At 39.6% G+C, this 26401-nt stretch overlaps 3 protein-coding genes across 3 annotated transcripts; all 3 read left to right on the top strand.

Moving 5' to 3' along the window:
• Nucleotides 1-6289: 6289 nt before the first annotated feature.
• Nucleotides 6290-8849, top strand: LOC142986629 (uncharacterized). The gene is made up of 2 exons (XM_076135165.1): nt 6290-7412; nt 8776-8849. Exons 1-2 carry the CDS (start codon nt 6290-6292, stop codon nt 8847-8849), a joined length of 1197 nt encoding a protein of 398 aa, XP_075991280.1.
• LOC142986474 (uncharacterized) lies at nt 8656-11982 on the top strand. Its single transcript, XM_076134990.1, has one exon. The coding sequence runs from the start codon at nt 8849-8851 to the stop codon at nt 11744-11746; it is 2898 nt and encodes a 965-aa protein (XP_075991105.1). The 5' UTR covers nt 8656-8848; the 3' UTR covers nt 11747-11982.
• A 12458-nt stretch (nt 11983-24440) lies between these two features.
• LOC142986626 (uncharacterized) lies at nt 24441-25316 on the top strand. Its single transcript, XM_076135164.1, has one exon. It carries the CDS (start codon nt 24441-24443, stop codon nt 25314-25316), a length of 876 nt encoding a protein of 291 aa, XP_075991279.1.
• The last annotated feature ends 1085 nt before the right edge of the window (nt 25317-26401 follow it).

Below are 26401 nucleotides of genomic sequence, written 5' to 3'. Positions count from 1 at the left end.
TAGCGATTGACGTCCACAAGATTTTCGTTTAGATGACGACTTAACTTACTTGTTTAAAATTATATATCAATCAACCGAATACAGTCCATTCATTTAGAACAACCTGAGCTCCCGAACAATGGTCCTTCGAGCCGGATATTATCCAGGAGTAAACAAGAAGAATTAGTCATCAAGAAAAACCGTTAAAGTGGATTCGAATGTTAACCGTTACCGATCAGCAAATTCACCGTTGCAGCGAGAAGTCAGGCAGTGAAACGGTTCAGGACCTCTGTGAGTTCGTTCCAATTATTTGCCTTATTCCTAGACATCCATTTTACTTTATAATGTTTTTAAAATCATTTTTCTTCCCACTATCGATTATTTAGCCTTATTTGAGACAGACATAACCAGTGTTAAAAACAATACGCAGTCGTGTTATCGTGCATATTTTACTATCCTAACGAGTGGCTTATAATATCGATAGCGGTATTAGTCAATGCGCCGTACCTGCAGACCGGTTATCTTACACGGTGACGCACCTCTTTTGTTCTCTGCTGCGCTTGCTAACGACCTTATTTTTTATGCAATATAACGGTTACTTAGTCAGCTGACTGTTCTTTTGTATTGATTTGTTCGCTTATTTGCTATTTGTATTGATACGTCTTGCATTACAATAAAAGTATTTTTTTTTTGGCTTTGAATTAATTTCAAATCTTAACGGTTTTTAAGTCTTCAATTCTCAAAATTAAGAGCAACATGGATGTCGATAAATTAGTAAAACAGCGCAGTGGCATTAAAGCGAAGCTTACCAACTTTGAAAAGTATATTACTATGCTTTCTTCGTCCAAGCTTATATCCGAACTTCAACGGATTGATTTAGAAGGTCGCTTGAGCAAATTTGAAGCTTTGTATGATCTTTTCGATACATTACAGATGGAGATCGAGTTAGCGTCGGCAAACCCCGAAGACGAGTACGTGGAACGAAATCAGATTGAAGAACGGTACCACTCATTGATCGCGAAGGCGCGCAGCCAGCTCAGAACCAGCGGCTCGGAGCGTAAGGGGTCGGAGACGAGCACTACAATGGACTCCAAATCAGGTGCATCGTTTAAAAGTGGCTTTGTTCGCTTACCTAAAATTGATTTGCCGCAATTCGACGGTAGCTATCAGTACTGGTTAGAATTTAGAGATACCTTCATATCATTGATACATAACAGCGATTGTATCGATGGTATAAATAAATTTCACTACCTCCGAGCATCCCTTAAGGGTCGTGCGGCGGAAATAATTAAAAATATTGATTTTAAGGATGAAAATTATGTAATGGCTTGGGACCTACTGTGTGATCGCTACAACAACAATCGCCTGTTAATTAATAATCATGTGCGGGCTCTATTCGATGTAGAACCTATAACTAAGGAATCATCAGCTTCTTTGCGACGTCTTATCGATGTCATAAATAAAAATCTACGGGCACTTAAGACTTTAAAGGAGCCGACAGAGTATTGGGATACTCTTATAATATTTATGATGTCCAGAAAGTTAGATGTAAATACAACCCGAAAATGGGAAGAGTACCGCAATGCATTGTCTGAATCTCCTACCTTGGCGAAACTAATTTCATTTATTAATGGGAGGGCTGATCTCTTAGAAACATTAGAGGTTAATCAGAATAACTCAGGCACTAGTGTCAATAATAAACAAAAATCTTTTATTATTGCAAGTACCAAAGGGAATCAAAATACCCACATAGAAGGGATGAATAATAAGTTAGAAAACAACAAGGCACATAGTAATTATATACATAACAAATTAAAATGTCCATTATGTTCTAACGATCATCTTTTATATACATGTGATTTATTTAAAAATTTACCTACTGAAACACGCATACAAAAGGCTAAGGAACTACGTGTCTGTCTGAATTGTTTGCGCTCGAGTCATATCACCAAGAAATGTCGATTAGCTGGGTGTAAATATTGCAAATCCAGGCATAATACTCTCTTGCATGTTGAACCGACTGAGCAGCCTCATCAAGACCCGATGCCTTCAGCGTCAAATAGTGTCGCCTTACCAATCGATACTACAAACAGTGTCGTCTTATCAGCTGATACTATACACCATACTAGTACACCCAATGTATTGCTGTCCACAGCTATGGTAAAAGCGTTGAGCAACAACGGTGAGAAAGTCAACGCTCGAATCCTGCTCGACAACGGCAGCACCGCCAACTTTATGACGGAAAGCCTCTGCACCAAACTGGGTTTGTTACGAAGTAAGACTACCTCCACTGTCACAGGTATCAACCAACAGTCTTCCTACAGTACACAGTCTTGCAATATAAATATTGAGTCTTTTGATGGTGACTATAGGATTAATTTGGACTGCCTAATTTTACCTGAGATTACTAAACGTTTGCCAGCCCATTATGTCGATACGAAGAACATTCCTATTCCGTCAAGCATTCGGTTAGCTGACCCTACATTTAATGTTCCTGCTGTCATTGACATTTTAGTAGGCGCAGAAATATTTTGGAGCGTTATAAGCACTGCCGCGATAGATTTAGGCAAGCGCATGCCTAAGCTATATGAAACCAAATTTGGTTGGATAGTGTCGGGTCCAGTTTCTCAGCGTCGTTCGTCTTCAAAAAAGGTCTCACAGTTGTGTAATTTTACTCACTTAACCGAACAACCTGATTTAACTAGGTTTTGGGAGCTGGACTCCATCTCTTCTAAGCACGCCCTGTCTCAAGAGGAACGGGAGTGTGAATTAAGTTTCCAACAAAACACTATTCGTACTGATAGTGGCAAATTTATTGTTACTATGCCTTTGAAAGCTGATCCAAGCGTATTAGGCGAATCGTATAATTTGGCAAAACACCGTTTTCTGTCGTTAGAACGTCGCTTTCAACGGGATCCAGAATTCAAGGCCAGATATATTGAATTCATGAATGAGTACGAAAGCCTTGGTCATATGAGTGAAGTTGACAATTCAAGGCCTCATTCAAACAAGTGCACCGAATACTTCATCCCTCATCATGGAGTAATTCGCGAATCCAGTACGACAACGAAGCTGAGAGCGGTATTTGACGCATCTGCCACTACTTCTTCTAAGGTATCACTTAACGATATTCTAATGGTAGGGCCTAAGGTACAGGATGATTTATTTTCAATTTTGTTAAGATTTCGGCAACATAAATATGTTGTTACTGGTGATATCCAAAAAATGTACCGTTGCGTAGACGTGGCTCATTCACAACGATCATTATTGCAAATTATTTTTAGGAAAGATCCCAAAGAACCATTAAAAACTTACAGATTAAACACAGTCACGTATGGGACATCATCTGCACCTTATCTAGCAACAAAGTGTCTGGTGAGTCTTGCGGATGCTGCTACCACAGACAACGTGAGGTCTGCAATAGCACGTGACTTCTATGTAGATGACTATTTGGGCGGAGGATCGACTATATCAGCAACTATAGATTTAGTGAAGCAAATCAATTCTATTCTCTCGTCTGCTCATTTTTTTCTGCGTAAATGGCAATCTAATAGTTCAGAAATTCTCGAAGAAATAGCTGGTAATTCAGGTAAATCTGGTTCGTTGGACTTGTCCAGCCACTCCCAGTCATCACATAAAACTTTGGGTCTGCACTGGTTTCCCAACACTGACACATTATCTTTCTCAATTAATATTTCCGCAAAGAAAAAATTAACAAAGCGACACATTCTTTCTGTAATTAGTCAAGTGTTCGATCCGCTAGGATTGGTTGGTCCTTGCATTGTAGAAGCAAAGTTAATAATGCAGCAACTATGGGTCGAGCAGTCCGAATGGGACGTTGAAGTCTCGCCTGAGATAGTCGAAAGGTGGTCTACTTTTGTTCGCACACTTCCTAGTCTGAACAGCTTAAATATTCCACGATGGGTCTGCTGCAACCAAGCGGTGGAACATGAATTGCATATTTTTTGTGACGCGTCAGAAAAGGCGTATGGCGCATGCATATATGTTCGATCAATATGTAGTGATGGATCAGTAAATGTAAAACTTTTGGTGTCCAGAAATCGTGTAGCACCAATTAAGACAGTAACAATTCCGCGCCTTGAGCTTTGTGCTGCGCTATTAGGCGCAAGACTGTGTACTACCGTAATAGAATCCTTGACTATACCCATAGATAAGCGATTATTTTGGAGCGACTCGATGATCGTGTTGGGGTGGCTCAACATATTACCAAATCAACTAAAACCCTTTGTACGTAATCGAGTCGCCGAAATTCAGGAAAGCACTGCTGGAAATCAGTGGAGGTATGTACCTTCGAAGGACAATCCGGCGGACCTTGTTTCTCGCGGGGCGAGGGCCGATTCCATCGGTGCATGCTCGTTATGGTGGACGGGCCCTAGTTTCTTACATAGCTGCGAAAGTAGCTGGCCCATTATGCCCTGTAATAGCGATAACCACAATCTGCCTGAAGTAGTGTGTAATTTTACTGATCAAGTTGACACTCATATTAATTCTAATCAATCATCTGACAATTCAATAATTCAGTCATTAATTCACAATAACTCTAATTTTAATCGTCTTCAAAGAATCATTGCCTATATCTATAGATTCATTCATAATTTAAAAAAATCTAATTGCAAATTGCATGGTTCGCTTTCTACAGATGAATTAGATAACGCTTTAACTTGTCTACTACTTCGTGCACAAGCAGAGATGTTTCCAATGGAGTGCAATATTTTAAAGTCGGGAAAATCACTGCCTAATAAAAATCGGTTAATTTCGTTGACACCATTTGTAGATGCAAAGGGAATTGTACGCGTAGGAGGCAGGCTTGATAATTCACCATACGATTATAATACAAAATATCCCATCTTACTTTGTAGTAAACATCACTTTACTAGAATTCTGTTTCATATGCAACATAAAAGGTTGCTTCACGCTGGTCCACAGTTGTTATTGGCAAACATGCGACTTAACTATTGGCCCTTAGGCGGCAGGAATCTCGCCAAGACAACAGTCAAACAATGTTTAAAATGTTTCAGATATAAGTGTCAAAATATACAACCAATGATGGGTCAACTTCCATGCTCCAGAACCAATATTAAATTTCCATTTTTTAACTCTAGTGTTGACTACGCTGGCCCAGTGCTGATAGCTGACCGAAAAGGTCGAGGTTGTAAGCTTACAAAGTCCTATTTATGCATCTTCGTTTGTCATGCAACGAAAGCGGTCCATTTGGAGCTCGTCACCGACCTTACCAAAGAAGGCTTTATTGCAGCTCTGAATCGTTTCACGTCTCGCCGGGGTAAACCTCAAAGCATACTATCAGATAACGGCACAAACTTTGTTGGGGCTGATAACGACTTCAAACGAATCATTACTGACTCTGGGGTTGCATCTGAAATGGCGGAGCAGGGCGTTAAATTTGATTTTGCTCCGCCTTATTCCCCTCATTTTAATGGCATGGCCGAAGCTGCCGTAAGGTCCACCAAGAACCATCTAAGAAAGTTGCTAAGTCTCACTAACTTCACTTACGAAGAACTGGCAACCTGTCTGTGTCAAATAGAGGCTGTTCTCAATTCCCGTCTTCTAACTCCCTTGTCCTGTGACCCATCCGATTTGTCTGTCCTCACTCCTTCCCATTTTTTAATTGGACGAACACTCACGTCTTTGCCGTGTTCACAGGTTCCCGACAAAACCATCAGCTGCTTAGACCGCTTCAAAAGGATTGAATACGTTCGTCAACACTTCTGGCAGCGATTCTCTAATGAATATGTTTCATTACTCCAACAGAAAACCAAATGGTCAGTCGCTTCAGAGAGGAAGCTCAGAGAAGGTACACTTGTACTCATCCGAGAGAAGGCGCTTCCACCACTTGTTTGGGCACTAGGCCGTGTAGTACGAACCTATGCAGGTGTCGACGGCATCACACGGGTAGCAGACGTGAAGACAAAGAGAGGAGTTATCACAAGAGGGTTCAACAATATTTGCCCTCTTCCCTTCGAAGACGTCAACAGGCGGGAGGATGTTCACGCATCAAACGCGTGATCATGCAAGCGGACGACGCCGGCGGCTGAGGCGCGGCGCGGGGCGAGGTGGCCGGCGCGCGGCGGGTGGCGGCGGCGGGCTTCAATTCACGATCGGACGACGCTAGCGATTGACGTCCACAAGATTTTCGTTTAGATGACGACTTAACTTACTTGTTTAAAATTATATATCAATCAACCGAATACAGTCCATTCATTTAGAACAACCTGAGCTCCCGAACAGGGATTATTTAGAAAACTTGAAACTGGCAGATCCGCAGTTCAACATGTCCGGCCCTATTGATCTACTCTTGGGCGCAGACATCTACTCAGAACTTATCCTAAACGGCGTCATCAGGAGTGATAAGAGTTACCCAATAGCTCAGCAAACCAAAGTGGGTTGGATTCTATGCGGGAAGGTAGAAACATTCCACTGCATGGTGACACTTAACGATTTTGAAAACATGGCAAGATTCTGGGAAACCGAGGAAATTCCAGACAAATCAGCACCATCCAGTGAGGAACAACACTGCGAGGAATATTACAACGCAACTACCATAAGATTGGCGAACGGGCAATATGTGGTACAAATGCCTATGAAACCTAACTTCGAAACAAACTTAAAAAGCGCAAAATCTCAAGCATTAGCACAGTTTCTTCAACTCGAAAGAAAAATGCTCAGAAACAAGGAACTCAGCATCGAGTATAAGCGTTTCATGAACGAGTATATCGCTATGGGACACATGAAGCCTATCTCAGGAGTGAATAGGGACCATGTATATTTACCTCATCATGGTGTGTTGAGAGCTGAGTCAACGACAACAAAACTAAGAGTTGTCTTTAACGCGTCGTACAAGACAAAAGGAGACTGCAGCCTTAACGACAATATGTACTGTGGTGCTAACTTACAAAAGGATATCCTTACACTGCTAATTAACTGGAGAACATACAGATACGTGTTTACAGCAGATGTGGAAAAACTTTATCGGTTCATCTGGTTAAACGAAAAACAACAACATTTGCAAACCGTAATTTGGAGATCATCCCCTGACGAACCTTTACAAGATTGGCAGTTACGCACAGTAACATATGGAACAAAAAGTGCACCCTATCTAGCAATGCGCACTTTACATAAACTCGCAGAAGATGAGAAAGATAACTTCCCGGAAGCTGCACACATTCTAAAAAACTACTTCTACATGGATGACCTGGTGTACGGCCAAGATACTGTTGAATCATCGAAAACACTCGTCACGCAGTTAAATGAACTGTTAAAAAAAGGAGGATTTAACTTGCGAAAATGGAAAACGAACGAGTCCAGTATCTTGGAAGATTTGCGAGATGATCAAAGGTGTCGCCATACGAACATCGACTTTAGTCCAAAACAAACAACGAACTCAAAATTGTTGGGTATGAGGTGGAATCAAAACAACGACAGCTTCACATACCATTGGGATCTACAAGTCAAAAAGAGCTTAACAAAACGCGTACTACTGAGTGAAATAAGCAAGTTATACGACCCACTTGGTTTACTATCGCCGTTCACAATAAAAACTAAACTTCTTTTCCAAAAAATCTGGATAAGTAAAATCAACTGGGATGAACGTTTACCCGACGATCTCGCGGCGGAATGGGAAGCTATGAGAAAAGATATCCCATTACTAAGCAAACTTTCCATACCACGATGGTTACAATGCCAAGAAAACGATGTCGAGATTCACGGGTTTTGTGATGCAAGCGAAAAAGCTTATGCGTGCGTCATTTATATCCGAGTGAAAATTCATGACGGCGAATACAAGACTGCACTGATTACGGCAAAAACAAAGGTTGCGCCAATCAGTAATAGGATATCTGTACCTAAAATGGAACTTTGTGGGGCCGCTTTGCTAGCTAAATTGATAGAAAGGGTTCAAAATACCCTCTGTCACAAAAAACCGCGCACGAAATGCTGGAGAGACTCTAAGGTCGTGTTAGCGTGGTTGCAAGGTGATATAAACCGATGGGACAAATACGTAGCTAACAGAGTGAAACAAATTAACAGCATTATTCCAGCAGAGTCCTGGGATTATGTGAAGTCAGAAGAGAATCCTGCTGACTGTGCAACTCGAGGGCTCACTCCTCATCAACTTCTAGACTTTAAACTATGGTGGAATGGTCCAGATTGGTTACAAACAAGCTTATCAAATATCCACCAAAATAATAGTTTTAACTATACGACAAACGCTGAGTTGAAAAACACAAACTGCTACGCTGTCACATTCAATAAATGTGAAGTAATTGACTCATTACTAAACAAAAACAGTAATTACAAACGCGTCATTCGAGTGCTTGCATGGATTTTGCGACTGAGCAACAATCGTAAGCAAAAACGCATAATAAACCCAACGAATAACTTACACGACTGCGGCAACAACAAAGTAGTTATGTGTTTGTCACCACAAGACATTATGCATGCAACGGAATTGGTCATCAAAACAATTCAAAATGAGAAGTATAGTGACGAAATTGAATGTTTAAAAAAGAACCGACCAATACCTACAAAAAGCAACCTGCTGAAGTTAACGCCATTTTTGGACGACCGTGAAATAATGCGTGTGAAAGGACGATTAGGCTACTCAACTTTATCTACTGAAGCAAAACATCCGATTATTCTTCCACCTACAGGAAGATTAACTGAGCTTCTTATACAAGAAGCTCACCGCGACACGCTTCACGGAGGCGCTAGGCTAACTTTGGCTCATTTACGTCAAAAATATTGGGTCATTGGCGGTAGCAGAACAGTCAAGAAGGAGCTTAGGCAATGCGTCCGATGTCATCGGTTCAAACCAAACAGAAATGTACAACTAATGGCAGACTTGCCGAAAGAGCGTGTAACTCCATCAAGACCGTTCACCAACACAGGCGTCGACTATACCGGTCATGTTGAAGTGAAAATCAACAAAGGAAGAGGAGTTAAAACATGCAAAGCTTACATAGCAATTTTCATTTGTATGGTAACTAAGGCCGTGCATTTGGAATTGGTGTCGGATCTGACGACACAAACATTCCTCGCTGCGTTTAAAAGGATGTGTGCCCGTAGAGGCACCCCCCGGCACGTATTCTCCGATAACGGCAAGAACTTTGTAGGCGCAGCGAAACTACTCCAACAAGAATTTGAAACACATAAAACATTCAAAACTCTCGAATTCTTCGATGAAATGAGTCACCTTCAAGTGGAGTGGCATTTCAATGCACCACTTTGGCCGACAGCTGGAGGCCTGTGGGAAGCGGCCGTCAAAGCCATGAAGTATCACCTACATCGAGTACTGGGGGAGCAGAAGCTGACTTTCGAACAATTCACTACTTTACTGAATCAAATTGAAGCGTGTCTTAACTCGCGCCCCCTGTGCCCATTAACAGAGGATGTTGAAGACCTGGAATATCTAACTCCCGGTCATTTCCTCATCGGCGGCCCCCTCCTATCCCTACCGCAACAAGAGCAAAATTTTGCTGAGCACGATCTTAGAAACAGATGGAGGCTTGTTGAACAAATGAACGTGCATATTTGGAAGCGCTGGTCGAACGAGTATCTACATCAACTGCAGATCCGGAGCAAATGGCAGCACTCAACAGAAAATATGAAACAAGGAAGCCTTGTGTTAGTAAAGGACGAACACCTACCTCCCGGCCGCTGGGCCTTGGGAAGAGTTCTGGAACTACATCCAGGCGCCGACGGTCTTGTGCGGGTCGTTACCTTGAAAACTAAAAACGGAACCCTCAAACGACCAATAACGAAGCTTTCACCACTGCCGCTGAAACAGGAAGAATCGGCACCTACATCGGAAACCAAAATACGACGAGGCACCACAAAAAACACGAATAATTTTCTGTCACTCGTACTCCTATCCATACTAACTATAACGGGATTTGTACAATCAGCGCAGTCTACAACGAAAAGCTTGCGAGTTACACCTATACCAAGCAATCACCCAATCTACTTCGACGAAGCGGGAAAAATACAATTAATACATGACGAATGGACTCTATTGGTTTTCTACAACTTAACTTTATACTGGCAAGCAACAAATCAAATCAACGATTATGTAAACCAAATAGATAAACTTTGTAATAGAATATCGCACGAGTACATGACATGCGAGCCAATTGTTCGCCACCTACGTCATGAACTGACACACCTAGCCGACTACAACTCTATGCTGCTAACACAACATTCAAGAAGAAAACGCGGTTATTTTGATGGAGTTGGGAAATTATCAAGAACTTTGTTCGGAGTGCTCGACGCAGACTTTGCGGAAAAGTACGAGAAGGACATATATAATCTACAAGCAAACGATAACTACTTACTTCAACTTATGAAAAACCAAACATTAATCGTAGAGGCTGAAAACAACATTATAAAAAGGAACACTGCATTTATGGACAAACAATTAGAATCATTGCGAGCCCACATGAACCAAACTTGCAGCGAAATCACTAAAATAGAGAACAGAGCGCAAATGTTATTTACAATGAATGACATAAATTCCGCTGCTGTGACGTCAACTCTGATTTTAAGTGATTTAAACCGAATATTAGACATGTTGATAAATGCTCTCGCTAAAATATACAAAGGACATTTGGACACCCATCTATTTCCGGCTAACCAACTGATTAAACAACTAAACATAATATCCGCAAGATTGCCACCGGGATTGTCGTTACCGGTCAAAGATATTCAAAGGGATTTCAAAAACATCTATGACCTTATCCATGTGAAGGCTCGAATTACGAACAACTTCATGCTTTTTGAAATACATATCCCTTTGTTGAGCGATGAAGACTACAAAATATTTCGAGTCATACCGATACCATTCCTTAGACAAGGACGTTTGCAACTCGTGCAACACAGCTCAAGTTTCATCGCAATAAACTTTGTAAAAAATGCTTACATAACAATGGAAAAACACGACCTGCACCAATGTACATCATATGGGGAAGACGAATTCATTTGTATGGCACGTAATCCTGTTTACAACTTGCATGATAAGGACGCTCCATGTGAAGCCCAAGTTTTCAATCAACAGGAGTCTCTATCATGCGTACTTAATGACGTCACATGTAAACAAACTTGGATAAAACTTCACAAAGCAAATATGTGGCTATTTACATTGTGTACAAAACAACTAGTACGCGTCATATGCAGCGATCAAATTACACCGACGGTCATTGACGGGACCGGAGTGATAACCTTGAAGTCAAAATGCTTACTGCAGAAAAAGGACGCCACAATATTTACACACAATCAGCTGGGAAGTAGTGTAAACATAGAACCCGACTTAGACATACCGTCAATTAATTCTAATATCAACAACATTTTTGACCTCGGATGGAAAAACGCAAAATTGAATATATCAGTACAACCATCATCAACTGCAGTTGAAATTAGAAAAATAGAACAGCAGTTGGAATTTCAGAAAAAGAAAGAATCGTTACCGATTGCGTCTGACATGTCAAGTCATGACGTTTATTTGTACTCGGTAACATCCTTGTTGTTGGGAGGAATCGCTGCCCTCACCCTCTATATTGCGTTCAAACACTGGCGCAAGACAAAAGCACTCTCTGCAAAACCAAGAGCGATACCTAGAGGTAGAGATAACTTCGGAGGAGACATCGAGCTACAAGAAATGCCTCCGAAAGCAGCAGAGCCCGTTTACAGCGAAGCAAGACAGTCGAAGAAGGCATTCCATTTCGACGAATTAAATTAATCTAACTAAAATAGTATCTTTATAAATATTTTACACATTTACTTTAATTATACTTTTACATATAAACTTGTACAAACTCCTTAAATTACGATTTTTTGCTTTGTAATTGATGCTAATTCTACTTTTCCCTTGGGAGCATGTACGGTTCACGTACAGGCATATATTATTGTTAACGCCGCAGCCTACTTTTGCGAGTCGTTTTAGTTACTTAAACATTATGATTATTTAGTTGACACATAGCTGCCGTAGCGCTTTACCGCGGATTAGCATCAAATGTAACTGTCGTGTACTTTTAACGAATAAATGTTACTTTTGTGAACTCTGTGGTTTCCGTCAACTCACTATCTAACTATAACTAAACTAACTAACTCTGAACCATACATGTGGGAAAATTTATAGAGTGTATAAAAAGTTTAACATTTTATGAAATTTACAAACTAACTGATCCAAATTTAGCCCACGACTCTTTTTTGAACACTTTTAAACTTTTTTACGACCTCTGCTTCCCTAAAAAACTCAGAACAAAAACTCTAATTAAATCTCGAGGGATTAAAGCGCGTAGTAGGAAAATATGCAAGCTATTGTGGCAATATCGCAAAATAAAAAACAAAATAAATAAAGAACATTACACGTCGTATACAGCCAGATACAAAAAAATAATACAGTTAACTAAGTACGCTCAGAATAATCATTTTATCAAAACTTCTAACAACAAAAGTAAAGCCACTTGGACAATTATTAACAATAATAAATCAGATCTCCCCAATGAACCAATATCAAAAATTATCCACAATGATGTCGAAATAACTAACACAATAGATATTTGTAACACATTCAATGATTTTTATGTAGACAGACTCACTATACCTTGTAATAACAGAATACCACCTATAGACCGTCTCCCAGACACGCTATTTTTTAAGCCAAGCACACCAGAAGAAGTATCTAAAAATATACAGTCCCTAAAAAACACAAACTCTACAGGAACCGACGATTTAACCACAAACATAATAAAAAAAGTACATAACTTAATTAATCAGCCACTATCACATATAATAAACCTATGTTTCGAGAAAGGGATTTTCCCAACTGCATTAAAAACTTCTATCATTAACCATTATACAAGAAAGGGGATAGAACTGAAGTACAAAAGTAACGGCCTGTTGCGTTAATACCAATCTTCTCAAAAATTATAGAAAAAAGTATACACTCAAAATCAAAATCAAAATCAAAATCAAATCATTTATTCATTTAGGTCAAATATTGACACTTATGATAGTCGTTACAATTACTGAATCTACCACTAGCTCGGAAAGGGGGTAGAGCCTTATGAGAAGAGCTAGCGAGAAACTCACGGCCACTCTTTTCAATCGCCAAAAAGTTTTACAATGTGGTTGATACAATAATTGATCATGCGAGGAGCTGCCAACAATCAGCGATATAGACTAAACGTCAATTAAGTTAAATGAACATAGCTAGGTTATTTATTAGTCTCTGATCATACCGTATGTTGGGAGCACCTACTAGCATGTGATAATAAGAATATGGGCAGCAAGTGAGCACACTGGTTGTGAACATTATAAAAGAAAAAAGTGACAGTTTTATGAATAACATCAAATTGTACGTAACATCACCTATTTGCATCATTAATTGCCCATATTTTACAATATTTAGACCTACTGCTACTGAGTTTATACAATTTATAGCAAAGTTCCCTAATTTCAAAGAATCCTAATCAAGCGAGCGACTAATCCCAAGAGCTATTGTCGTTTAGATACTCATCAATTCTGTAATAAGCTTTCCTAACGAGATGTTCCTTAACAGCAACTTTGAATTTTGGCAGGGGTAAATCCATGATGTGCTTTGGAAGCTTGTTGAAGAAACGAATGCCGAGACCTACAAACGAATTGTGCACCTTGTGTAAACGATGATGGGGACCTACTAATTTGTGTCTGTTTCTAGTGTTGTAATTGTGTCTATCGCTATTTGTTGCGAAAGTCCCTAAATTTTGTTTTATATACAACAAGTTTGCAAGCACATACTGTGATGACACCGTCAGTATCCCTATCTGCCCAAAAAGCTCTCTCAAGGAGTCTCGCGCTCCTAAACTATAAATTGCACGGATAGCTCTTTTTTGAAGGACAAAAATAACATCTATATCAGCAGCCTTACCCCACAGTAATATACCGTAAGACATGACGCTGTGAAAATAACTAAAGTAAACCAGTCTTGCCGCATCCACACCAGCAAACTGTCTTACTTTTCTGATTGCGTACGCGGCGGAGCTGAGTCTCCCCGAGAGATGCGCTATTTGAGTGCCCCATTGGAGCTTGCTATCCAGACTGATACCTAAAAAAGTTGCCGAATCTACCAAATCGATAGTTTGCCCATTTACGACTATGTTAGTACCTAAATTCCTCGCGTTGGGCATAGTGAACCTAATGCACTTAGTTTTGTTAGAATTTAATAACAGATTATTACAAGTGAACCAGTTGTGGACCTGTTCAAGAATACTACTGATATCAATAAAACAAGACTTCGAACGATCTACTTTAAAAATGAGTGAAGTGTCATCTGCAAATAATATAATATCACATAAGTCCTGCACCTGAAAGGGGAGATCGTTTATATATACGAGAAAAAGAAACGGACCGAGTATCGAACCCTGAGGCACGCCGAGAGAAACAGCTGAACCTGAAGACCTTACACCATTGATATCTACTCGTTGAATCCTATTACTCAAATATGACGCAAGTAAATCGAGCGCTGTATCCCTAATTCCGTAGTGGTTTAGTTTCCTAAGGAGCGTATTATGTTGGACACAGTCAAATGCTTTGGAGAGATCGCAGAACACCCCAATGGCGTCCTGGGATGTCTCCCAAGCATCATAGATATGCTTGACGAGCGAAATACCTGCATCGATTGTTGACCTACCCTTTGTGAAACCATACTGTTTACCATGAAATAGCTGATTCGAGTTAAAGTGACTTTCGAGCTGCTCTAATATGACCTTTTCGAAGATTTTGCTAACCGCAGGCAAGATGGAAATGGGCCTGAAATTGCTGGGCTCACTCTTAGATCCCTTCTTAAAGAGTGGTACTACTTTACTGTGTTTCATTAAGTCCACTCCCGTCTATATAACTTTCTCGAAAACAAAAACATGCTAATCAATGAGCAAAACGGTTTCAGAAAGAATAAATCGACTAATTTAGCCATATTTAACTTCCTCCAAAAAGTTATGGAGAGTGTAGATAATAGGATACCGATTTGCGCGTTTATATGGATATGACGAAAGCTTTCGATTATGTCGATCATAATATACTTCTCGATTAGTTAGAAAAATATGGCGTACGCGGTACATGCTTGGATCTACTATCATCATATTTAAGCGGTCGACAACAATACACTGAAATAACCAATGTAGTCACTGAAACCAAACAGGAACATAGATATTGCTCACAAGTCAGAGAAGTAAAATATGGAGTCCCACAGGGAAGCGTCTTAAGACCCTTGCTTTTTTTAGTCTATATAAATGACCTTCCTAAAAACTTAAGTCATCCAACTATACTGTTTGCTGATGATAGCACAATTATTATTAAATCTGACAAGAAATTTAGTCCCGAAGAAGAGAATAATAAAGCTTTAACACAAACTGTAGAATGGCTAGAGTCAAATAATCTCCATATTAATTTAGGAAAAACACATTTGATGCATTTCTATCAACGACGAATACCTTGTAGCGGCTCGGTACATACAGCGACATCTAATGGAACCAGCGCGCAACCAACCACGACGCGCAGTGTGACTGACGTCACAAGTCCTAGATCGCGCTATCGAAGTTTGCACTGCAACTGACTATATATACAAGTTCCCGACTACAACAGTCGGGCAGCGTAGGCCCACCAGGCATGATCACCTCGCCTGGTCGGAGGATACTCCCTTTGTGTTGGAGGAACACGATCACCTCGTTTCTCCACAACCTCAAGAATTAAACATAAATCATAATGGGACAATAGTTACACAGAAAGATAACATAAAGTTTCTAGGATTAACAATTGATAGTAAATTAAATTGGAAAGCACATGTAGAGGCAACATGTGCAAAAATAAATAGCTTTTCTTATGCTCTGTATAAACTATCTCGGGTTGCAAATCGTGATACAGTACTAATAGCCTACCACAGTTATGTAGTATCAATATTGAGATATGGATTGATTTTTTGGGGTAACTCAATAGACATAGATCGTCTATTTATAATACAAAAGAAGTGCATACGCGCTATTTGCAGCTTACACCCCAGGGACAGCTGCAAACCACACTTCCAATCTTTAAATCTATTAACATTGCCATGTTTGTACATATACGTTGTACATATAAGTTGCTGTTTTTATTAAAATGAACAATCATTTATTTAAATTTAAACCAGTTGATTCAAGATTAAGAAAAAGAGTAAATAATATTTTGGAACTCGAATCAGCAAATACAGCTCTTTTCCGCAAAAGTATTTTTGTGATGGCTCCCCAGATATACATATAATAGAATACCACAAAATATAAGAAACTTGAATATTATGGAGTTTAAAAAAGAACTTAAATTATTCCTAATTAAAAAATGCTATTACCAATGAATATATGACTGATGACGAATTACTGTGTTCCTATGTAATAAATAAGTAATAAGTAAGTTAATATTTAAAATATTTGTTAGTATTATTAATTAGGTTAGTGTTGTAGTGCAATAACTGTATTGTATAATAAATAACCTTAGATGTAAGTAGACACTAAGTAAAAAACATTTGTATATCCATTAGGATACTGTGTAGCGGCCTTATTTATACATAACACATACATGGACAAATAAACAATTTGATTTGATTTGATTTGATTTAAAACGCGAGCTTTGTTTATCGGCCTGTGACGTAGATATTTATCACGTGACAGTTTGGGAGCGTTTCGGCGGCAATTTGAGAAAAATAATTTTTAAATTGATAATAATTTTTAAATGTTACAAAGAGGGGGAAAATTATGATTCTCTTATGTGACGCAAGCGAAATTGCGCGGGTCAGCTAGTAATAATCTATATATATAAAAGAAAGTCGTGTTAGTTACACCACTTATAACTCAAGAACGGCAGAACAGATTTGGCTGAAAATTGGTAGGGAGGTAGCTTAGAGCCAGGAGATGGACATAGGCTACTTTTTACCCCGGGAAAATGACGCATTTCCCGAAAAAAATCAGGTGGCGAACGAAGTCGCGAATAATCCATTTTATAATGACATTGAATTAACAAAATTCCGTTGTCATGGCAACTGTTTTAATGGTGGATATGCCATAACGCGACTTCGTTATCTATATATATAAAAATGAATTGCTGTTCGTTAGTCTCGCTAAAACTCAGTCACAAAAAAAAGTACATAAAAAAAAGAAAAACAACAAATACCTAGATATTTTTAAAATAGAACAACCAACTAATATGTCAAATCCAATCTGTATTTAATAAAAATTGAATAAAACATGAAGTTTTAAGAATTATTACAATATTATATCTATCTTTGTGGCTACGTGCGCGAGAACTTTCTTTACTTTGGTGATCCTTTGTGATAGTGACACTTTACTGCTAAATGAGCAGGAAATTTTCTCAATTTGATTAATTACAATTTACGAAACCGAGGAGAAGACGATCTGACTTAGGTCGTCCATTTGCGATCCATGAAAGACAACCTACAGTACCTATACCATTTGGCAGTCCATTTAGAAAATGGTCAACGAGTTTATTTTAATGAATCTAACGCGGCAGACAGAGCGGCACATCCACAGTCGACAACATTAACAAGTTTCTTCACAGTCTGTCAAACTGATGATTTTGCTCGCACTTTGGTGTATGCTGACATGCCACGCTATTACACATGGAACGCATCATCAAAATCGTTTCAGCGTCGAAAACAAGGAACACCAGTTGAAGGACATCCAAATGTATTTGCTTCAGATGCTCTGGGTCGCATCTACACAGTACATCCAAATAACGATGAATGTTATTATTTGCGGTTGTTGTTGGTGAATGTTCGTGGTCCGACATCGTTTAAACAACTGAGAACAGTTGATGGACAGCTGTGTGCGACTTACCGTGAGGCATGTCAACTATTACATTTACTTGAGAACGATTCGCACTGGGATGATACGCTCAAGGATTCCGTAATATCTTCGTCGCCGCATCAAATTCGTACGTTGTTTGCGATTATCATATCGACATGTTTCCCCTCGAATCCAAAAGATTTGTGGGTTAAGTATAGAGATGACATGTCTGAGGATGTTTTGCATCGTGTGCGCCGTCAAACTTTGAATCCTACAATACAAATGAATGAAGAAATTTACAATGACACATTGATCATGTCAATGATCATCAAGATATGTGTTTATTGATGGCAAATAAAGTATTGTCGTGTTTGGGAATGACAGCACCTAATCGTCATATGCACGATGCATTAAACCACGAGTTGCAAAGAGAACATCAGTACGACATTGAAGCATTGGCCGAAACAGTTCGTACAAATGTTCCACAATTAAATCAACAACAAAGAATTGCGTACGACACTTTGATAGAAGCTGTGAACAGTGGATCTGGTGGAATTTATTTCCTTGATGCTCCCGGAGGAACCGGAAAAACGTTTTTAATTTCATTGCTTTTGGCGAGGATCAGATCGCGAAATGATGTTGCTCTAGCGTTGGCTTCATCTGGAATAGCTGCAACTCTGCTGTATGCAAATTGATTGTATGGGATGAATGCACAATGGCCCATAAGAGGTCACTGGAGGCACTGGACAGAACGTTGAAAGATCTTCGTGACAACCAAAATATTTTCGGTGGGGCCATGATTCTGTTGTCAGGTGATTTTCGTCAGACTCTTCCAGTTATTCCCCGATCAACTGTTGCTGATGAACTAAATGCATGCCTTAAATCATCAAATTTGTGGCAGTACGTAAAGACACTCCACTTAACAACTAACATGCGAGTATTTTTGCAACAAGATGTAACTGCAAATGTTAGAAGTTCGTTAGAAGTTTGTGGAATCAACTTGGAGTTTCCCTGTTTCGCGCATGGACAATTATACACCACAAAACAAAACAAAAAATATAGTTTACGAGAAAGCTTTAAATTAATAAACAGACAGTATTTTAACAGTGTGTGTCTGTGAATATCAAATTTAAACCTTATAAATGGCCTGTATTTCAGGAAAACTCTTTCTGTGTAACTGTTTTCTAAGTAAGCAACATGATGTAAAATATGTGAAAATAATAATAAAACTTCATGCTTTATTCAATAAATACTTTTTTATTAAATACAGATTCGTTTTAAATCATTTTATACAAAAGATTAGGTCTTTTATTTATCGATGAGGCAGTACGAAGTCTGCCGGTCAGCTATAGAAGAAAGCGTGAGCGGAGCTGCGCGGGTCGGCTAGTTAACCAATATAATTGACCTACTGAAGAGACTGTCCAGGCCTAAGGCCCAGCGCAGACAGACCGGAATAATCCTCGCGCGGTCTCGAGCATTTTCTTTACGGCTCGCGGATGCTCGAGCATGCTCGCGACTGCTCGAGCCTGCGCGAGGAAAACTTTCTAGGTTACCATTCTTCATTAAACAGGCCAGTTTTCGTGAAAATTCGTCAACGATGGTAGACTGGGTCATGATTATAATTGCTCTTTTGACTGAAGAAGAATAAAAATGACGTTCTCTCTCTTTAAACTCAGTAACAACATTGAAATTTTTCGTACGATGCTCGCGCGTCCTCGAGTATGCGCGGGGATGCCCGCGCATCCTCGAGGACGCGCGAGCATTTTTTGTCAGGTTCAAGCAATTATGCACTTTATTTTAATTAATTTAAAGTTGATTTTCAAGTGCGTTAAAAAAATCCTCTCCGCTGCGCTCCTCTTGGTCTGCGCTGACCCTAATAGTTAATACTTTCTACAAACAACTTTTCAATTCGTAGCCACCGCGTAGCACCGTAGCACGTAGCCCGTAGCAAACGGTAACCTCGTAGTGAAAAGAGAATCTTTACACAATTACGCTAAAAAATATTTTCTCTCGTTATTATAATAATAATATTATGATGGCTATTAAGTAACAAAATGATACTGTGTGTATCATATTTGAGGAAATGTCTCTGGAATTTTGAAATTTAACTAGTAACTGACTATTTAATTTAACGAGTGAGATGACATTGTAAAATAGTAGCTCCTCAATTTTAATTTTAATTTTATTATCATAAGTGTATATTTATAAGTATTAGTGCATAATATAGTAAATTAGTGATAATAGATGTGGTGTACAAATTTGTTGCATCGAAATATAACTGTAACAAGCAAACGTACAATATTCAAGTTGAGTGAAGTGTCAACGAAGTTCAACGAACTAAATTCAAACAGCTGATTGAGCTGATCACCAAACTTAAGGGAGTGTCGTTCCTTTTTTTATTATTTTTATACGAGATAAACAATAATACACGACTTAATATCCAACAACACCGTATAACAGCAGACGTTTAATTATAATTAATCTGTTGTCAACAAGTTTTTACATAGACTTTAAAACTCAATTTCTATAATTATTAACCTGATTTCGTGCTTATTCAGAAATAAATTAACAAATTTCGAATTCGAATTCGATTTCGATTTCGATTTCGATTTCGATTTCGATTTCGATTTCGATTTCGACTTCGACTTCGACTTCGACTTCGACTTCGACTTCGACTTCGACTTCGACTTCGACTTCGACTTCGACTTCGACTTCGACTTCGACTTCGACTTCGACTTCGACTTCGACTTCGACTTCGACTTCGACTTCGACTTCGACTTCGACTTCGACTTCGACTTCGACTTCGACTTCGACTTCGACTTCGACTTCGACTTCGACTTCGACTTCGACTTCGACTTCGACTTCGACTTCGACTTCGACTTCGACTTCGACTTCGACTTCGACTTCGACTTCGACTTCGACTTCGACTTCGACTTCGACTTCGACTTCGACTTCGACTTCGACTTCGACTTCGACTTCGACTTCGACTTCGACTTCGATTTCGATTTCGATTTCGATTTCGATTTCGATTTCGATTTCGAACTACTGTGTAGAAACTGTTAAAATCTATTATTTGCCTCTACGGCGCTCCGTAAGAATTATTTTGGCAGAACATTTTAAATAATTAAATATGAAACTGTCGCTTGTCGACAGTACCGGCTGTATTGCGCTACATGATAACTCGTATAATCATTGTATCATCCAGTTAATACGAGTTCAACGTCCACCGCATCAGCTTATATAGCACTAGCTGACCCGCGCAACTTCGCTTGCGTCACATAAGAGAGAATGGGTCAGAATTTTCCATCTTTTTGTAACACTTTTTACTGTTACCTACTCTGCTCTTATTGGTCGTAGCGTGATGATATAAAATATGTTCTTTTTCACGAAAAATATTCTCAAAATGATTTATATCTCTTAGTATAACGAAGTCGCGCTAAGGCATATCCGCCATTAAAACAGTTGCCATGGCAACGGAATTTTGTTTATTCAATGTCATTATAATATTGGTTATTCGAGACTTCGTTGAATCTTCTGCATTTTCCCGGGAAATGCGTCATTTTCCCGGGGTAAAAAGTAGCCTATGTCCTTTTTCGGGTATCAAAATATCTCCATACCAAATTTCATGCAAATTGGTTCAGTAGTTTAGACGTGATTGAGTAGCAGACAGACAGACAGACAGACAGACAGAGTTACTTTCGCATTTATAATATTAGTATGGATTATTTTAGTTATTATATTAGTGGGGAATGTACAATCAATGAAATATAATCCTCTTCACTGCACTCATTCATATTATAAATGTTGCCATGTTGCTATGTTGCTATGTTGCCATGATGCCACAATGTACGGAATGTATTGCTAATTGAATAAATTTATTATTCTTTGATTTAATTTTATTTATCTATTTGATTTAATTTATTATTTTTATTCAAGTGGTTTTGTTTACTTAATTTTAATAATATGCTATTGATGTATAATTACTAGTAGACTAGTAGCAGATGAGAACAGTACAGAACAGAGTAAATTGTTATGTAATTGTACACGTCTAACTGTTGCATACAAACAGGGCGGGTGTTCGTTCAAAATAAAACATGAAACATATACGACGATGGGAAACGATGTCAAACGAGATGAATTTTATAATATATTATTATCATCTCTGATCACAGCCCCTGTCGATGTGCTGCCACCAATTAATTGATATATTGCGTCTGAATACAATTTATGGTAGGTACATAGTGCGATACAGGAGCGGTGAGGTGACAATGCGATAGCAGTGAGGGTGCGGTCGCGGTGCGGTTGCGGTGCGTGTGCGGTGCGGGTGCGGTGCGGGTGCGGTGAGGGTGCGGTGCGGTTGCGGTGCGGGTGCGCTTGCGGTGCGGATGCGGTTGCGGTGCGGGTGCGGTGCGGTTGCGGTGCGGGTGCGGTGCGGGTGCGGTGAGGGTGCGGTGCGAGAGCGGTGCGGCCGTCATCAGGGGTTAGTGGATGAAAAATGAAAATGAAATGAAAAAATATATATATTTATTTGTAAAACAAGTTAACATTTTTACAATATTCATGAATGGAGTCTCCTTTTAAGCAAGTAATGCTTGTGTTAGGAGAAACCGCTCTTTCGTAGCAAAACACATGTCTTATGGTAAACAAAGATATTTTAAGTATGCTTAATATTAGTCTAAAATAAAAATAAAGTTTAATCAAGGTATGTGAATAGGTAGGTGTAGTGTGAGTGTATGGTGAGAGAGTATGTGAAAGTGTATTGTGTAAGAATATGTGAGATAGTATTGTGTGAGTGTGGTGAGTGAGTACGTTTACATAATTGTATGTGTGTGTATGTGTTAATAAAGCAATAGTATTTCAGTGTTGTCGTAAGTAAGTGTTTTTAACCAATCCATTATCATTTTTTTACTTTCCCGGTAGGTTTTAGGGTATATGTAAGTATGTTTGTTTATCATATTGTACAGTGCGGCCGATCGTCTGAGAAATTGCATGCTAGCGAGGGAGGTCCTCGTTCCAGGGATGTTAAGGATCATATCTTTACGTCTTTTTGATAGTATGCTAGGATCAAAGGTAAGGGAACTATGCGTTTTTAATATAATTTGTGTCAAATAGAGTTTTCTGACCGAGAGAAGGTTGCTAAGCTGGTATAAATCCTCGGTAGGTAATCTCTTCTTTTTAAAGTATATGCACAGGATTAGTATTGATAAGGGCGCGTTGTGCTCGTTCTACCACCAACAAATGTGTTTTTGCTGCACCACCCCAGACGGGTATGCAATAAGAAAGCACTGATTGGAGTAATGCGACATAAATCATCTTCAGGAAATCTTTTTGAAAACCTGAGCTATCTCTAGAAGCCTTGGGAGCCACATGTCTAAGAGTCCTGAAGATCCAAGTTAACTTTCTAATTCTGTTTGCAACTTGCTCAATGTGTGGGTACCAGGATAGTCTTTGATCCACGATTACACCCAGATACTTAATATGAGGTACTTTGTTGATGGTCAAACAGTCACAACTTGGTCTTTGGCCCTGCATGCTGGTGGAACAAGTATGAATTTTCACAATAAAGTCTTTCCCTGGTTGTGTGCGTTGGGAAGCACTAAAACATATACAGGGTGTCCCAAAACTCAACGATATTCCGAGACAGGATGAAAGGCCAAGTCATACCGGTTATAGGAAAAATAAAAAAAAAATTCCATATCACTTAGTTCAGCAATAATAGACACTTTTCAAAAAAGTTGAAATTCCACACCCTTGGTCGCATTTTCAAGTCCTGTGATCACCAATGTCACAATTTCGCTGTGTATTTTTGACTTTCGTGATCTTAATTAAATATGCTATTAATCGTATAACAAATTAATGCACAAAAAATTGTTAATTTAATAAAAAAAGTTAAGTTTTAGTGAGTCATCTTTCTCAAAAATATCGTTAGTCAACTTTGACGCTTCATACTGAAAAAAAATGTACTACACTACCCTTGGCAAGTTATTTCAAAAGTTGGCGCATTTAATCAAAATTTCAAAATATTGTAACACTTGCCACTTTTCTTGCCATTAAAAATGTTATTTTTATTTGAACGAAGAGTATCCTCGCAAATGGATCGGACGCAGTGGTACAATTTTATGGCCTCCTCGTTCTCCCGATCTAAATTCAGTAGATATTTTTTACTGGGAATGCATAAAAGAAAAAGTATATATTATTCGAAATCAATACAAAATCTATCAGAACTTCGCCAGAAAATTGACACAGCGTCAGAAGAAATAAATGCAAGGAATTTGGCTTGACTGGTGAAAAAATCTTTTGTACGCCGTTGCAGAGCCTGTATTCGTGCCAGAGGAAAGCAATTATTTTTAGTAAAGAGGTTGTAACGGCACGTATGCTAATTGTGTATCATTACAGCGTATGCTAAGTGTGTCACAGTACAATTGTATCTAATAATAACTTTTAGTTTTAGAGCTTTACTGTGTGGCCAAACGAATAGACGTGTATACCGTAACCAGTGTTTGATTGCTCTCACCCGATATAACCCTAGTGTCTACAAGTGGTGACCCCGACGTGATTTTTCGGACGTACTCGTGTTGTGATACAAACTTGTTTGAACATTATTAGTGACCACCCTGTAGCAAAATGACCACAGAACTTAAACCTGAAGAAATGTCTGCGCCCGGTAGCGACCAGCCTGAAGCTACCTCAGGTCAATCGTCTGCCGAATTAGCAGCGATCACATTGACTTCGAAAATACCAGAATTTTGGATCGACACCCCACGCGTATGGTTTTACAGAGTCGAAGCTATGCTGGCACCTCAAAAGCTTGCTGACACCGCGAAGTTTGACATAGTCGTTTCCAAACTTTCGAAAGAGGCCATTCAGCAAGTTACAGATCTGTTGATGGATCCGCCAGCGCAGAACAAATTTTCGGCATTGAAGACGCGCCTTCTCGCTATTTACGAAGAATCGAAGAATCGTCAATTGCAAAAGCTGATCAGTGAAATGGATTTGGGCGAGCAGAAGCCATCGCAGCTATTGCGGCACATGAGGGAGTTGGCGAAGGACAAGATACCCGACGAGACACTGAGGATGCTGTGGCAAGGCCATTTGCCGTCTGCAGTGCGAGCAGTACTTGCCATGGTGGACACCAAGGAGCTGGACAAACTCGCTGCAATCGCCGATAACGTTTTCGAGACGACAACGCGAGCTGCGCATGTGAGCGAGGTATGTCAACCACAACAGCCCAACACTTCGAAGGACACCGAAATGTTGCTAGCCGAGATCGCCAAGCTGAGTCTGAAGATAGAAGAGTTGGAGAAGTTAGGCACAAGACAGTCACGATGGCAGTCTCACAACCGTTCACGCTCGTCATCGAAGAATAGAAGCCGTGGACCGTCAGTTGGCCGCAGGACACCCGAAAGCCCCGATTGGCTCTGTTTCTACCACAATCGTTGTCGAGCACGTGCAAAGAAGTGCGTTGACCCGTGTGCCTGGAAGAAGTTGCAGGGAAACTAGACGTGGTACCGACAACGGCGGAGGTCTGTACCATAGCTCCGTGTCACCGCCTCTGTGTTACAGATCGCAACAGTGGACTACGCTTCCTGGTGGATACTGGTGCCAACGTTTCCGTTCTCCCAGTGCAGAGACAGTGTAAAAACATTGGTAACAGTGAATGTCAAGGCTACACGTTGTATGCAGCAAATGGAACGAAGATTAACACTTACGGTACTAAAACTTTAACATTAGACTTAGGGTTACGTCGAGCATTACGTTGGACTTTTGTAGTAGCCGACGTGCGCCAACCTATATTAGGCGCAGATTTTTTGACACATTTTAGGTTACTTGTAGATTTAAGTGCGCATAGGATTATTGATGAAATTACAAATTTTAAGGTTATAGCGTCAATTGTAAGTTGCAACGAAACGTCAATAAAAACAATTGATATTAGTAGTCCTTACCACAACATACTAGCTGAGTTCCCAGATATAACTAAGCCTATTTCTTTTAAAGAACCGCCTAAACATGATGTGTACCACTATATAGAGACCAGCGGCCCACCGGTGCATGCTCGAGCCAGACCGCTGCCGCCGCATCGCTACATAAAGGTAAGGGAAGAATTTAAAATCATGCAAGAACTGGGGATTTGTAGACCGTCGAAAAGTGCGTGGGCAAGTCCTCTGCATATAGTAGTTAAAAAGAACGGTCAGTTACGGCCGTGCGGTGATTATAGGGCACTTAATGCGATAACTAAGGCAGACCGTTACCCTATACCAAGGCTATATGATTTTACTTATTTGTTGGCGGGCAAAACTATATTTTCGCGTATTGACGTCTGTAGAGCATATCATTTTATATCTGTGAATCCTAGCGATGTGGAAAAAACCGCCATAACGACACCTTTCGGTTTGTTTGAGTTCCCGCGCATGACGTTCGGTTTGAGAAACGCCGCGCAAACTTTTCAGCGGTTAATGAATCACACAGTTCTTGCTGATTTGGACTTTATTTACTGCTACGTAGACGATATTCTAATTTTTAGTGAACAAAAGGATCATGAGAAATGCTTACGAGAGGTATTTAGCCGTTTAAATAAGTTCGGCATT

This window comes from Anticarsia gemmatalis, chromosome Z (assembly GCF_050436995.1).
Source record: "Anticarsia gemmatalis isolate Benzon Research Colony breed Stoneville strain chromosome Z, ilAntGemm2 primary, whole genome shotgun sequence".
Classification (NCBI taxonomy): Eukaryota; Metazoa; Arthropoda; class Insecta; order Lepidoptera; family Erebidae; genus Anticarsia; species Anticarsia gemmatalis.
This window is presented reverse-complemented; position numbering and strand designations above follow the sequence as displayed.

Excerpts from the sequence above, each read along its gene's own strand:
- LOC142986626 (XM_076135164.1), top strand. The coding sequence starts at position 24,441 with ATGACCACAGAACTTAAACCTGAAGAAATGTCTGCGCCCGGTAGCGAC.
- LOC142986474 (XM_076134990.1), top strand. The coding sequence starts at position 8,849 with ATGGCAGACTTGCCGAAAGAGCGTGTAACTCCATCAAGACCGTTCACC.
- LOC142986629 (XM_076135165.1), top strand. The coding sequence starts at position 6,290 with ATGTCCGGCCCTATTGATCTACTCTTGGGCGCAGACATCTACTCAGAA. Across the intron at positions 7,413-8,775 it reads AACGAACTCAAAATTGTTGG|CAGAACAGTCAAGAAGGAGC; the intron begins GTATGAGGTGGA and ends CATTGGCGGTAG.